We start from the raw sequence: 16,288 nt of genomic DNA, 5'->3' as shown, positions 1-16,288 counted from the left end.
GTGTCACGTCAGTACAAAGGGCGACAAAAATACGCTAAAATTGAGTTCAGAGAGCAATAGGACACATGTGAAGTTGAAGTGTGTCGTAGCAACTTTGGTCGGAGAGAGACCCAAGAACTTCCAACTAAGAGAGCAATAGGATCAAAACAAACTAGAAAAGTAGCAATCCAGACTGAAACATAAGTCGAAACCAGACAGCATTTGCTGAAAATTTTCCAAAAGACGTTAACGTTTATGTTCTCTTCTTTCTGTGTATGGATGAAACACCAGCAGTACCAACCAAAGAATCATCGATGTCTAGTTGCTTAAAAGGCATACACTCAATAAAGGGATGAACATTCATACGTGTCTAGGTGTCGGTTGAGACCAAGTTGACATGTCTAGATGAGCGCTCTCATCTCAAAGTTGGTGCACTTACTTGTCACACGAGGTCAAGTTTGAGTGTCAGTTTATGTATTATGCTATTAGAATTCCCGGTCTACTCTAAAAGAGGCGACAGAGCCATAAGGGGTATTGTCAATATTTGCCCCTCCATGAATACCATTTCAGTTTCAACTGAAACACCAAAGGGGGAGCGCCCAGTATTCCACGTGCTAGCCGTGGATCATACACATCAAACTGCACCCGAGCCAAAGTATCTAAAATGACCTGGACAGGCACGGCAGGCAAAAGCACAGGACGAGCTTCAGCTGGCACACTTCCAGCCAATTCTCGAGCCTTCTGCAGATGTGCATTAGCTACAGATGCCATTTCAAACACTGCATCACAAAGGGCCTCACGCGAGTCCTTTTTGATCTCTGACTGACCACTTTGGTGAACCAACAATCCGTGTTTCTCGGCCACCTTGGCTGGTATATATGAAAACTGATGATTTCGACTAGCATGGTATGGCAGTGACTTAAGCAACAAAAGGAGGCCACTTGCCTTGCCAATATGTGAAGCAGCATGATCTGCCGCTGTGGATTTAATACCACCTGCTTGAAGTGTAGAGTACAGAAGAGTTGATGTCGTGTCCTCAGCATACCGCTCCAGTTCTTCGACAGTTTGTGGAATATCATTATTTTCTTTATTTGCATCATTTATTCGAGCTTCCACAGCTCGTTTCAGCCAACTTTTGCTAACCTTGTGCTCAGATACCACAGAAGTGAGGGCCTGAGCTACTGGATGCTCAATTACTTTGTCTGAATAGATCTTGTCCAAAGCTTCTTGCCACCACAGCAAGCGCATAAGCCCAATCTTGGGATCAGATGCAACATCCATAGCTCGGGATGTCTCAACATTGAAAGCTCGGAGTGCAAATGCAGCCTTCCGCATGTTTGCTGGAAGTTCAAGAAGGCAGAGGTAGTGATGGTAATCATACCGTCGTACTTGCTGTACACAATAGGATAAAGCAGCTCTTATACCACCGGATGAGGAAGCACCACTCATTTCAGTCCCGATTGTGATTTCCTACGGTCATAAGAATGAATATAAAAATCAACAACGTAACATCAACTGCAGAGGAAACTACTGATGCTAGGGAAGGCAATGGAGCAGGGAAAATTAAGACGGTGCTATCCTTTTTCAGCAAGCAAAAACAAAATGGAAGGATAAATAGAATGGATCGAGTATTTATCCTCGTACATACAAATTAACCAGGCTTGACATGGAGAACATAATACAGAGTATGTATGCGCTTTTGGACACCTTTTCCTGATACCAATGTTCCAAGAAGTTCGGGAAAACCTCTTTCGTTTTGTAAACTTTTGTTTTCCAATTTGTCAGAAACTTGTCTAATAGAGTTATTAGATGGTGGACAACAAACAAGGTTCAGCATTGTTTCTTGCTTCTCGCTTCAGAAATGAAAATGATATATAAAAGATTATTGTCAACCTTTCACTGCTGAAGTGCACAGCTCGAAGACAGGTAGATTGGATTTTGTATCGGTAGGTTATGAGGAAACAGAATGAAATGTAAACCTGCCCATTCTAACCGATGTTTTTCCGAAAAAAGAAATGCATGCTTATAACATAAAAAAAGATATCAAGATTATGAATTTCAACATCTAATATGTCATAAGTACAATGTTAATTCCAACAACTAAACTAGGCATCATTTAGTTTCAGCACGTTTCCAGAAAGATAACTTCAATTGTAAGACTGTATTTTGTTTTCAATTCATCACGAAGAAAATAATAGATCTTCAGCTGTTCAATTACGTATTCGATTGCTTTAACAACTGCACTAATATAAACTTAAGTTGCAACTGTCATTGCTTGTGTTCTTATAAATCAAGATTCAGAGATCTAACGAAATAAAGAGCAGACGAGAGACAACAGTAGATAGCAGAAGAAAAAAATGAATGAAAGGCTTGAAGCAGAGAAGAGAAGCGCCAGACACTACAATAACATACACAGTGTAGTACCACAAAGTGGAGTGTACGCAGACCTTACCCCTAGCTCAAAGGTAGACACGCTGTTTCTGGTAGACCTTCAACACAAGGAGAAACAATCAAAACCAGTCCCGAACAAGAAGTGACGGATGTACAAGAAACACCAGATAAATTACCGCCTAGAAGAGATGGATCTTGATTGTGAATGTATAGGCCTCCTAATAGGTGAATGGATAGAGTGACGACCAACCGGAGATCTTCTGGGTGGACTTCTAGCACGCCGTGCAGAACTACAAACAAAGACAAGGAGACAATGATACAATGAACTACCACTTCAGTTATAAATGTATTTTAACACAAAACAAAGCTGTGTGTAAATAGTTCAGAGGCTACAGCAGACAATTCTTATTTATTATAACAACTACTAACAATTGCCACCCATCATCGATAAACACTATTTCGACAGTAACTTAAGAAAGGTCACACATTAAAAGAACGAAAAAGTCATTATGAAGGAAAAAAGAAGGAAGTCAGTAGATATGGAGAAAAAGAAGTAATAAGAGAGAGGCACTGCAAACTAGAAAAATAAGATGAAGACAAAGACAACACAAATGAAACAGAAAATTCATTCTAAGAAAACTTAAAATGTATTGGCTCTATGTTAGGTAGACAATTTCTAATCTATTCTCTTTTTAAAAAAAAAATTAAGGGAAACACTTCTGAGACATTAATTGAGGCTCCCCTCGCCCCACAAAAAGTAATAAGGAAAAAACAAAAAAGGGCAGAAAGAAAGCAAGCAGCATAGTGTTTCTTCTAGTGTCCCGCCAAATATTACACTCTGCTTAAACTAAAAGATTACGAAGGAAAGAAAAGTTCCGCACTCTTATGAAGCAGAATAGAAGAGGAAAGGTACTATGTGACTATCCTTGTGGGTTGCAAGACTGTTTTAGTTTCATTTATATACAATCAGGAAAGGGGAACCCCTGTAATACAGCATGATAGGAGTTTTATGACCTCAAAAGTGAATGATACAGATAACATAACTATCAAACTAGGTAATCTTACTTGAAAATCCAACGCTACAAAAGATACTATGAGACCTAAAATAATGGAGCAAAAAATGCAATTTAATTCTAAGATCATAATACAGTGGTTTTGTCGTTGAATTTAAATAACTAAGCAACCCTTATTACCTCTTCATGCTCAAGAAAGGAAAAGGAATATTCATGCTTCGAATAGTAAACAATTTTCACTAGAAACAATGTTCTACTAGTAAAAATTTTGTGATTAACAAGAAAAGGTGATCCAAAATTTGACATGCATTATTATCCTTATTTAGAAACTTCAGTTACATGACTTTTCAAGCTAGGCGTCAAGTGCTCCAAATATATCACGGTGACATCTTGTTAAGATGTCCCACATCAGTTTGTGCGATGTGGAGTTAGTGTCCGTATATGGTCTTACGAAATTCTAACCTCGTGAACTAGCTTTGCAGATTTAGGCCCAATTCCATTTCTTAACATGATACCGGAGTTAGACCCATCCCAATTCTTGATTTAGCTGATGTTGGGACCCATATTATGTTGTTCCTATTCCACTAGCAGGCTTGGCCGTGCAGGGTGTTAAATTATCCCACATCGGTTGTGGAATGTGAAATTGGTCTCCTTATATAGTTTCGCGCAATCCTCAGTTCCTCACCTCATGAACTAGTTTTTGAAATTGCTTTAGGCCCAAGATCTATTCTTAGACGAACTTCAACATTTTTTCTTGGATCTCATATCCTAAAATAGGTTACTTCTCAAGGTTTTACCATGCCAAGAGTTGTTTTCCTTAAAAAAAGCTTTGGATACGAAGAAAAAAATATAAATCGCATCAGAATGCTATAAACACCTCTATTTAGCGCGAGGAAATAAAATGATCATCTGCAATCTCAATAGCTAAAAATTCTCCTTCGTGAAACTTGAATACAGTTTGGTCATCTACAGTTCCTTTTTTTTCTCATGGTCATCTACAGTTTAAAAACTAGAAATTCCTCCTTTCCGCATCCAAAGCTTGAGAAGCTTCTGGTCAGTAGGTCCGTAAAATTCACTAGGATAAGCGGTATTATTGAACCAGACAAAACAACAAGCAATGAAGCCAAAGAAGGATAAAGCCCCTAAACTATAAGATAAGTAAGTCTCTCCAGACCATACAAGTGTGCGTCATATGGCCTAGTGGTCAAAGAAGTGCGTTGACCACCATGAGGTCTCACTTCTCAGGTTCAGATCTCAAAAGAGACAAACAAAATGTGATTTCTTTCCACCTATTCTAGCCTGGTTGACAGAGTTTCCTCGTACCTGTTCCTAGTGGGAGGTTGCAGGCGCGTAATTAGTCAATCTGCGGGCAAGATGGCCTTGACACCGCGGTTATAAAAAAAAATCCTCTTTTTCAAAACTTATGCTCTTTGAGCTAAACAAAATCTCTTTTTTTTTTCATAATTTTTCCTCTTTTAGCAAATAGCATATCCAGTCCATCATGAACAACCTATAATGTGAACCTACGTTGCTTGAACTCTCCAAAAAGGATGTCATACCCGTGTCGGATCCTTGAAAAATGAACTACATCCTACTGATATGCACCCATCGACATTTTTGAAGAGTCTGAGCAATATAGCTATAGCTATGAACATACGTGAGAACTAAATCCAAACAATCTAAATATGAAAGATTAAGTTTTTCTTCTTGACCGATGCATATTCGGCTGTGTTGCTCGAACTCTTAAAAATTGTCATTGGGTGCGTGTCGGATCCTCCAAAAGTAGTGTATTTTTGTAAAATCCGACACGGGTGCGGCATCAAAAGTGAAGAGTCCGCGCAACTTAGATGTTCGGGACAAAATAAATATGATATTCTTCTATTATCCTACAAAGAATTAAACTAATCATGGTCCTAATCACTCACATAGAAGGATTAATCACATTTACCAAATATCAAGAAAATTAACTCTAACAATGGACAATAAATTGCCTGAATACACTAGAAAAAAAGTAGATTAAACATCTTCTACTCCACCGTTTAAAAAAGAATGACCTTTTTTTTTTGTCAATTCTTCAATTTCAACTTTCCACATGACATGTTTAAGACCACAAGATTAAAGGACATTTTGGTACATTTGACATAATTGTTATTTAAGACCACATGATTCAAAATCTTTCTTTATCTCCTTAAACTTCGTGTCAAATCAAAATACGTCATTCTTTTTTAAACGGAGGGAGTATTAATTAAATATAAAAATAAAAAGGCAGCGAGACTATGTTGCTCGGACTCTCCAAAAATTCATTTCAGATACTCCAAAAATAGTGTGCAATTTCGAAGAGTCCTGTTGAGAAGCAAAAACAATCCCACATCGGAAAAATAGAGGAAACATGTCCAATATTTAAAGTGTCACCCAACTCCACTAGTATGAGGCCCACATCGGAAAAATAAAGGAAACACGTCCAATATTTAAAGTGTCACCCAACTTCACTAGTATGAGCTCCTTTTGGGAGGAGCTCAAAAACAAATCCGTGAGGGCTTGGCCCAAAGCGGACAATATTATACTAGTGCGGCAGTGGCGGAGCCACAGCCAACGAAGAGCGGTCAGATGAACACCGTTCGTCAGAAATTTTTTTCGAGTATATAGGTTAAATATAGATATTTATGGTTATATACATGTTGTTGCACACCCTTGACAAGTTAGAGAAGCATAGTCTAGTGGTCAAGAGTGTGCATTTACGCATCAACAACCTGGGTTTGAACCTTGGCAGGTGCAACAGTGCTTTATTTTTTTTGTTTTTTAAATAGTTCTTCGCCCAAGGAAAAATACGAACACCCTTAACCAAAAGTCTGACTCCTGTAGTGCGGAGTTTGGGTGAAGCTACACGTGGTCCTAACAAGTCCGAGTAACATAGCAGCCCGATGCATAAAGCATCCCGCGCTCATGCAGAGTCCGAGAAAGGGCATATCCCAAGAGGTGTGATATAGACAGTTTAGTATATTTTAATGCAAGTATTAGTTGCTTATTCGACCACCGTATTTATTACTAGTGTTTAAGTTTTGTGCACTGTCAATATAACTACACTGTCAGTTAAATTTGAGGACATGCTATTGCAGATTGCCCAATTATTTACATAAAATTTGAAAAAGAAAAAATATATATTTTAAACACTGATCATGCACAAAACTTAAATTCTTTATTTGCTTCAAAACTCACTTAAAATTGAGCAAATAAAAATATAAAGGAGTTGCAATTAATCTAAGATTACAATTTTATAATCAAGCTTACATCAGTGAATATGCTTAAATTTCTCTGAGAATATCTCAAACAATATTCATTAAAAAACATTGCAAAAATTTAAAAATAAAATAAAAAATAAAATGTGATAAGTAATTTATTATAGAGAGTTTTAAAAACTAAAAAGCAAGAAAGAGAGAGAGAGAGAACGTACCAATTTGATTTAGTTGGAGAAAATAGAAGATGCGTGGCTTTTTTGGAAATGCAGCTTTTCAAAGACTGCTAATAGGAAGAAGAGAATGGAAGATGGTTATGGGCCTTTTTATTTTGGGCTTTGGTGTTGTATTATATTGGGCTTTGGTATTGTATTGTATTGGGCTTTATTTCTTAAATTGGAAAAAATTGGGCTGGAAGAACAAGACTACTATGGGTAGGTGAAATGAGAGAGTGAATTATTATGGACAAACAACATAAATCCCCGACAGTAGGAGTGTACATAGGTCGGGTTGGTTTGGTTTTATTAAAAAAATAAAAAATAAACCAATCATGTCGATTTATTAAAACTATAAATCAAATCAAACCAACATCAAATTGGTTTTTCGGTGTACGTTTTAATCGATTTTTTCGATTTTTTTTATAATATTTAGTTTTTATAATTATATTGTGATTGAAGACTAGATCAAATATATTTTCACTCATGTGCTAATGAAAAATCATAATTATGAAAAAAATGAGGAGTGAAAAACTCTCTTGAAACTAAAAAGTGAGATGAAGAGTGAAAAGTTTCGGTTTTAAGTTTATATTGGGTTTTGAATCATTTAATTAGCAATTAATGGACAAATATTACAAATTAAAGGTCCAAATCTAAATATATATATACATCTACTTTCAAATTATTGAAAATTAATAAAACTAGTTGAAAAGGTATTTAAAAAATAGATTATAATTAATATTTTATGTATAAAAGAGTTCAAATATTATACATATATATATATATATATGTATATTATGTTGGTTTGATTCAGGTTCGGTTTGACTTTTTTGTGGTCAACACCAAACCAAACCAAGAATGGTCGAGGTTTTTTTCTAACGCCAAACCAATCAAACCAAACCATAAGTCGATTTTTTTTCTCGATTTGGTTTGGTTCGTCGGTTCGGTTTGACTTGACGGTTTGGTTTGTACACCCCTACCCAAAAGTTTGGAGCTTAATTACAGAAAATTTTGACATTTTACGTAGTTACTCAAAACTCCAATTCTGAGTCTGTCGAGATACATAATTAGCTCTCAATATATCCATCGAAGATACATTTTTTCCTTTATAAAGATACATAATTAGCTCCCGATACATTCAACGAAGATGCATAATTAGTTGAAATTTTTATAATTACTTTGTAAAGGTGGAGATTTGTATAAATATGGTATGTTAAGGTGTGTGTTTATGCTATTTTTTTCTTAAAATTCATGTCAAATCATTGATTTGATGCAGAGTTTAAAAAAAAAATTGAAAAATTAGAATTAAAGTGTTTCCAAGAAAGGAAAAGTCTTTCATTCTAAAACATACTAAAATAGAAAGCAGTTCACTCTTTTGAAATGAGGGAGTAACATTTTATTGTGATATGTAATTTGAATATTTTTAATTATATTTTTCTTTTGAACACATAATCGTTAATAAGTTGCAAAACGGTATAATACATAAATACGACTTTAAACTTGACACAAAATTATAACATTGATCTTAAACTTTGACAGTGCACAAGTAGGCCCTTTAACTATACAAAATCTGAACAAATAAACACTCCAATCCTACGTGGCAAAACGCGTGTAGACACTCAAAACCACACGAGTCAGAGTTAGAATTGAAGGATTTTTTTGTCCAGCTTTTGTATAGTTAAAGGGCCTACTTGTGTACCGGCAAAGTTAAAGGTCATAGTTATAATGTATCTTTTTTATTAGGTGGCAGCATCTGAGTGGATGACTAATCCACGTAGGCGCAAGTGAGGTACACGCGTGTAAGTTGCAAAATCAGAGTATTTATTTGTTTAGGTTTTATATAGTTAAAGGGTCTACTTATGCACTGTCAAAGTTTAATATCAATGTTATAATTTGGTGTCAAGTTTAGGGTCATATTTATGTATTATGCCTCACAAAAAATTACTGAAACTACTCCAACTCATATACAATCATATTAAATGAGTAAATTATGACTCATAAACAATGTATTGAAATATCCTCAAGCGTCAAAGAATTTTTACGATATTCGTCGGTCGCCTAAAAGAACGGTTCATAATAATTGCGTGAGTCAAGTAACATGAAAAATAACGCAATGTCGCAACATGTAAAATATACTGATAATACAAAAATTTTTAACACAACATGTAAAATATACTAATAATATAAAAATTCGTAACACAACATGTAAAATATACTGATAATATAAAAATTCGTGGAGATATCCCTTGGATATACATAACCAAAATTTATATTCATATAATATGGAGTCTAAGCAATTCTTTGTGATACCCTCTACAACTTTTAATACATATATCTATACAAACATGATACACAAAATAATCACTTTTCTCATTGTTACACTCATTTTCAATAATACAAACCTTAACACACATTTTTTCCTCTTCAATCTCAATATTCATCAAGAATTCTTCATTATGATTATTTTGCAAAGAAGAAAAAGATGAATTTATAAGCATTAAAATGAACATAAATGAGAATAAAGCAATGAGATTTTGCCTATTATTATTCATCATTTTGCTAAGTTCAAATAATTATATATAGTGAATTGCGGGAGCTAATCTGCTTGCTGGTACTGGCAAGGACTGCTCGATTATGACGCGTCAGAGGAGCTGAAAGAATTTGGAGTCCAACAATTATATATAGAGAATCGAGGAACCTAATCTGTTTGCTTGTGCAGGCGAGGATTGTTCAACTATAACGTTTCAGAGGAGCTGAAACTCACTCGACCGTAAGAAAAGGAGTTGAAAGAATTTGGATTATTGATGATCATAAGTGCGTGATTTTAATGTGTATTTATACTTGCAAAATTTGACATAGATGGAAATAATTGGATCTTATAGGATAACAAATCCAATAATTAAGCAATTGATGATTTGTCAAATATTTTCAGTGATATAACAAAAAGAAAAAAAAATAATAGACACCAAGACAGATCTCAAATCCCAAAAATAAACAATTACTCCTTTCATCCTACTCCTTCCGTTACGTTTACTTGGCATATTAATTAAAATAAACAATTAATAATATAATTATTTTACTATAGATCTCTATTAAATTATGTTTATATTGTACTTTGAAATTAATTTGGAGAAAAGTAATTAATGCTAAATATAAAATAGAAAAAAAAGTTATTCTTTTTATATGTCAAAAATAATAAGTAAAAATAGAAATATAATTAGAAAATTAGTGACAAGTAAAAGCAAACGAAAAAAGTAATTTATATGACGGTCTTCAAAATACGAGAGTGACATGCAACTTTCTTTGACTTGAATTTTTCATGTCTCTTAAATATATAAATTGTTAATTACTATATGATATAATATTTTCTATGTAATTTTTAAAAACATAAATTTTATTTTTAAAAAAATTATGATTTTATGTTTGAATTTACGATCAAAAATTTTAAACTTTGACTTCTGAAATTGAAATTACATCTCACATAGATTGGATCATGCTTCTGATCAAAGATGTACTACCATTAAATGTTTTCTGACACTTAATTCAATTGCTACAGCTAGAGGTGACTTTATTTGTACTTGTAATTAATTTGAGAAAAAATAATGAAAATAAGAGACCAAATATAATAATAATAATAATTTAAAAAAAAGATTGGCGTTGGTCTTTTATATCACGTCATAAGTTTGAGAATTCAATTTCTTTTTATTTTCTATTGTCTTAATTCAGGTCAAAATTTTTGGAATTCAACTTATTTTCATATTCTATCGTTCTTATTTTATATATGTCATAAGTTCGTGAACTCGACTTCTCTTTATTTATTTTCTTTACTTCTCTTCAGCCATAAGTTTGAGAATTCACTTCTTCTATTTTCTACTATTTCCATTTATGTCATAAGTTTAAGAATTCGACTTCTCTTCATTTTTTACTTTCTTTATATTATGACATACACGTCCAATTCAACTCGATTGATACATCGATTAGATCACTCAATTAACATACAATGGAAGTTTTTAATCAAATTTTGAAAAGTATTTTTCAGCATTCAGATTAAGTGACGTCTTCTAATTAATGTTTTCTTCAGAGACGTGTAAAAGAGAAACACGACAGCAATAATAACGTATCTAGTGTGATGTAATGAACGAGGAGTGAGGAATACGAAAGTATGCAAATTTTGCTTTTACTTTTATGAGATCGACATACTATTTTCAGTAGATTCTCGACCCATATATAAAAGAAAAATACAACAGATAATCACAACTTTCGTTTAATAGTCAAGTTGATCTTTGTATAACAAGTAATGGCAACTGATTAATTAATTAACCTTCTCATTAAACACTCTGTAAAATACAAATAATATATTGTAATTAAGTCTTCAATTTGTTGAATGCAAATAAAATAAACACTATTACTGAAATTATCAAATCATATATATGGTTGACTGAAAATTTTTTTATTTAGATGAGATTTCACATATTCATAGATAATTACGAAACTAATTAAAACTAGATCCATCATCCCCGCCGTATTAGTTGTTAATTTTTCTTGATCATTTTTCCCATATGAGTTTAATTAATTTCTATGGATAGTAATTTTTGCGATCAGTGACGAATGTAGAATTTTTGTTCAGTAATTGAAACTCTAGTATTGAATCAATCTAACAAAAGTTTTGAATTCATCTTTGCATGTTAATTTATTACAATCCTATGTTTGTAACGATGTGTTTAAATCATTGAGAGAGAAAAGAAAGAAGGATCTGAAAAAAAAACTGAGGGTTTCGTGAAGCAAAATTCAGTAATATGTGTGCTCAGAAAGCTGGTTAGCTAGTTATATTATTGTTCGCTTTAGATCTAGATTTTCATGACTTTAAAATGCGTCACTAGAGTGTCAAATCTGCTTACTTATATAGATTTACCTCACCTTTTTCGAATTTGCATAAACTCAGTTGAACTCTAACTAACTATTAGCAAGATTGACAATTGACATAGAGTGCCTCTGATACTCTATGTAACGACCTAGACCGCTGGTGATACTATCTGCTTTAGATCTAGATTTGCACGACTTTAAAGCATGTCACTAGGGTGTAATTAAGACCTGCTTATTTATATACTCAACACCTCTCTCGTATGTTTTATGCATGTATGACTTCTATCTCAAGTTAGTGTGTCACAGGTGATCTTAAGTTTTTGCCCTCCTCACCCTCCCTTGTGTAAATTTCAAAGATCAAACGTCAAAATTTGTTAAATTTAAATTTCACCCACTGAGAAAACGAGGTCAAAAGTTCACGATCACCGACCTTCAGACTATTTTTGTAACTTTTCCTTCTATGATTATGTGAGTTGGACCATATGAGAAATATTTGTTGGCCCATATTACTCTAAGCCCATCTCATAACATTCACACTTTATTGGACTTGCATGTAACATGGATGATGGATCCAACACACTACCTATTCCTTAGGCCCAAAGACCACAACATTCACTTTTTTTTGGTTTGTATCCGTATTGGAGCCCTGACTAATCTGAGTCTCGACTACATTTTGTGGTCGATTTTTTAGGTTTTTTTAGTAGTGGCGCATTATAGGACTCATTCTGGAGGTGACGCTCCCAACAATATTTTCTCCATACCCAGGCTCGAACTCGAGACCTCTAGTTAAGGGTGTAGTAATCCCACTACTACACCACAAACCATGTTGATAAAGACCACAATATTCACACATTATTAACATTAAAAAAAACGATGAAAAACCGACTTAATCAATTTTATTTGATTCTAACATGCATTTAAAAAATAGACCGAATTCATGTTGTCATTCTGAAGGTGACCCTTCTAACAGAATTTTCTCCATGTCCAGGCTCGAACTCGAGACCTCTGGTTAAGGGTGTAGTAATCTCACTACTGTACCACAACCTATGTTGATAATTAAAGACCAAAACAACCTATGTTGATAATTAAAGACCAAAATATTCACACTTTATTAAAAGAAGAAAAAACCGACTTAATCAGTTTTATTTGATTCTAACATGCATTTAAAAAACAGACAGAATTCATGTTGTCATTCTGAAGGTGACCCTCCTAACAGGATTTTCTCCATACCCAGACTCGAATTCAAGACCTCTGGTTAAGTCTCACTACTGCACCGTAACCCATGTTGATAATTAAAGACCACAATATTCACACTTTATTAAAAGAAAAAACGATGAAAAACCGACTTAATCAATTTGATTTGATTCTAACATGCATTTAAAAAACAGACCGAATTCATGTTGTCATTTTTTAGAAAAAAAAATAGATCCAAATTAAACCATGAACACTCCTACGCTCATTTGATATATTGGGACACCCATCTCGAATAGGGTTGTGCAAAAACTGAATTGACTGATAAAAATGTTATTGGGTTAACGATTTTTTAATGGCTTTATAAAAAAAAAATTATTGGGTTATTGGTTCGGTTCGATTTTTTCTTATTGGGTTATTGGGTAAACCGATAACACAATAAGAATATATATATATATATATATATATGACTTATTAGATATTTTTCTAAATTTCTCTTTAATCTCTACAAATTAACAAACCTATTATTTCAACTATACAAACTCTTAATTTCTTCTAACAACATTTAGTTCAAACTTGAAGATTCTTGTAAATTAAAACACATGATGTAGGATTTTTGTTTTCAACTAAAATTCGATTATTTTTCTTGTTAGTAACTACTATTTCTATTTTATGAGTATTTTCTTATCGGTTAAACCGAAAACTGAACCGTTAAGGACTAAAAACCGATAAACCGATAAAAAATATCTTATTGATTTTTTTATTGGTTTAGCATATTTAAAAATCAAAAATCGATAAACCGAACCGGTAATATGTAAAACTGAACCGACCGATGCACACCCCTATTCTCGAATAGTGAACTTGCAAGTTACGAAAAAAAAAGAGAGGTCAAATTGGATGGAAAATTAAAAATTAAAGCTCGAAAATGTTAGAAATAATGTATTTTTATCTACTTAATTATATTTTAACAAGCTTCGCATGCATGGAAGTTTGATTTTTAATCATGTCGAAACATGTTAATTTTTTTTTATTTAATAATGAATAATAGTAATACTTGAACTCGTGACATTTGTCTGCTCTAATATCATATGGATTAATTGATAATGTTAGTGCCTCATGTAATAATTTAAACGATTAGAAACTACGTACATTTTAATTTAATTATTTAATTACGTCCGGATTATTTATAAATTCAATGAAGTCAAAACAGATTCAAACTGATCTATATTATATCTAAATTCCAATATAGTATCATGCAACTTATTTAGTGTCAAACAAGTCAATTTTAAACTTTAAAGTAGGTATAAAATAAATGATTAAACTAATCTATATTCAGATAACGTTACTAATAACATCAGAAAGCAAGTGTTATACGTTTTACTTGTCATGTTTTATTTCAAGAGAGTAAATTTGATGATTTACGTTTTTATCTAAATAAGATGTATGATTTTCTTTAATATTCCATCGTTAGAAAAGAGAGAGTTGCGTTCATTGAGATTCAAATTAAACGTCTTGATTTGAAAGAACAATAAATATTAAAAATTTTCATCGATGCTCATGAATTCAGGTGCGCTTCAACATCTAGTATAATTTCTCTAATTCAACACGACATCTAAAAATCTAAAGAAAATGACATATTTCACCAGCATGGGTTGTGGAGCATGGTGGGACTACTCCACCCTTAACCAGACTTCTCGGGTTAATTGAACCCTGGGTAGGAAGCCTCTTAGTAGCTAAGGTGAAGCCTGATTTCGTGTGGTTTACGACTTTTAAAGCGCTTTCTTTCTTCACCTGCCGCCTCTAAAATGGGATTTAGGAAGCAGACTTCTCGACCTATAATAAAAGAGCTCTATGTAGCGCTTTAGCTTTTACGCTTTACAAAAAAGAGTTAAGCAAGGGGAGAGCTTATTATGCCCGGCTAATTGATAGAAAATCTTGTTGGGAGTGCCGCCTCCAGAATGGGCACTGCTATGCGCGATCCGAATTAGTCGGAGCTCCAATACGAATACCGGACACCGGGTGGAAAACCAAGGAAAAAAAAGAAGACATATTTCATCTCAAACTTTTCTTACAACATGAAATGCAAACAACATATGATTTACATGACAAAACTAGCTAGCAAATACAAACTATGACTTCTATAACATTATGGCACAATACATAAATATATGTGCCCGTAACTTGGGTTCAACTTTCATCTGTGCCCTCCAACTTTGGATTTGCACAAATAGACACTTAAACTTGTATAAAATTGAACAAGCAGACATGTGCATGCTATGTGACGTTCTACGTGTTTTATGCCACATAGGACGCCGTGTGTGTCCACTTGTTCATTTTTATACAAGGTTAAGCGTCTGCTTGTGCGCACATCCAAAGTTATAGATCATAGATGAAATACGTGGCCAAGTTAAAGCGCACGTTTATATATTATGCCTAACATTATTATACTATGGGGCATTTGTGATTGTACAAACTCATGAGTGTCTCTCAGCAAATTGATAAATCAAAGCTAGTGCATTACTAGTAACTTGTGAAGCAACAAAAACCCTAACCCTAATAGAAACCCTAATTTTTCCATTAATTAAAGGATTATTAATCATATCAAGACAACTATTTTCATCAGTAAGTGCAGCACTAGTCCAAGTTTGAACATTACTAACATGCCAAGTAAACTCATCTCTTCTTGATGTTAATTTACCACTTTGCCCTAGCTCAGGGATTGATCGACTGAGCTGATAAACACAGTCGTTCATGGTGAATGAACAGTCTTTAACGGCTTGTAGCTCCCTCGGCTTCAATCCCCTCATTCTTACGAGCTTAGAAATGTATGTTGACGCGATTTTGGCCTTTGATAAACTCACCGATAATGCTGCATGAGCAAGCTGTTGCTCGTTAACTAGTTGAATGGTGTTTGCGTAGGCAGAGAGAGATTGAATGCATATGGTAGGGTATAAAGTCGTTTTGCATGAGTTTATGATGAAATTCGTGGTGTTTGAATTCTGAGACATGACAGATACAGACTCAGCAGGTATTACCAGAATACCTTGAAAGAACAAGAAAATAAGTAAGAAGTGAAGACTAAGATTGGACATAGTTTTTTTTTCTTTTTTCTGGGAGTTATAATTATGAAATGACTTTAGTCAAGTGAAGTGTGCAAGATCCTATTACTAGGGGAAGCTTTATATAGAGTTGAAAAAAGTTGTTACCGTTTTACCTAATAATACAAATTGATGATATCATATTGTAAAGAATAATTTAGTATATTTTAATATAAAAGCTAAATATCACTAGTAAAATATATAGGTTAATAATCTTATTCAAATCCAACAAAAGAAGAAATATCATCTTCAAAGAATTAAAAGCTTTCATATGGCCATTTAGCTTTAATTATTTTGTTATTTAT

At 33.5% G+C, this 16,288-nt stretch overlaps 2 protein-coding genes across 3 annotated transcripts; both read right to left on the bottom strand.

Moving 5' to 3' along the window:
• Positions 1–173: 173 nt before the first annotated feature.
• Positions 174–6,921, bottom strand: LOC107851366 (NADH dehydrogenase (ubiquinone) complex I, assembly factor 6). 2 transcript variants are annotated; one of them, XM_016696369.2, is made up of 4 exons: positions 6,835–6,921; positions 2,547–2,660; positions 2,427–2,468; positions 174–1,449 (listed from the first exon to the last, which is right to left on the bottom strand). In XM_016696369.2, exon 4 carries the CDS (start codon positions 1,426–1,428, stop codon positions 517–519), a length of 912 nt encoding a protein of 303 aa, XP_016551855.2. In that variant the 5' UTR covers positions 1,429–1,449; positions 2,427–2,468; positions 2,547–2,660; positions 6,835–6,921; the 3' UTR covers positions 174–516. The 2 variants fall into 2 exon arrangements, with proteins under 2 accessions (XP_016551855.2, XP_016551848.2); XM_016696362.2 differs by having other exon boundaries at positions 2,432–2,468.
• An 8,015-nt stretch (positions 6,922–14,936) lies between these two features.
• LOC107851377 (pectinesterase inhibitor 9-like) lies at positions 14,937–16,024 on the bottom strand. The gene has a single exon (XM_016696379.2). It carries the CDS (start codon positions 15,975–15,977, stop codon positions 15,360–15,362), a length of 618 nt encoding a protein of 205 aa, XP_016551865.1. The 5' UTR covers positions 15,978–16,024; the 3' UTR covers positions 14,937–15,359.
• Between the last annotated feature and the right edge of the window lie 264 nt (positions 16,025–16,288).

This window comes from Capsicum annuum, chromosome 1, assembly GCF_002878395.1.
Source record: "Capsicum annuum cultivar UCD-10X-F1 chromosome 1, UCD10Xv1.1, whole genome shotgun sequence".
NCBI classification, from domain to species: Eukaryota; Viridiplantae; Streptophyta; class Magnoliopsida; order Solanales; family Solanaceae; genus Capsicum; species Capsicum annuum.
Note: the sequence above shows the minus strand (reverse complement) of the source record. Positions and strands in the feature narration are given on the sequence as shown.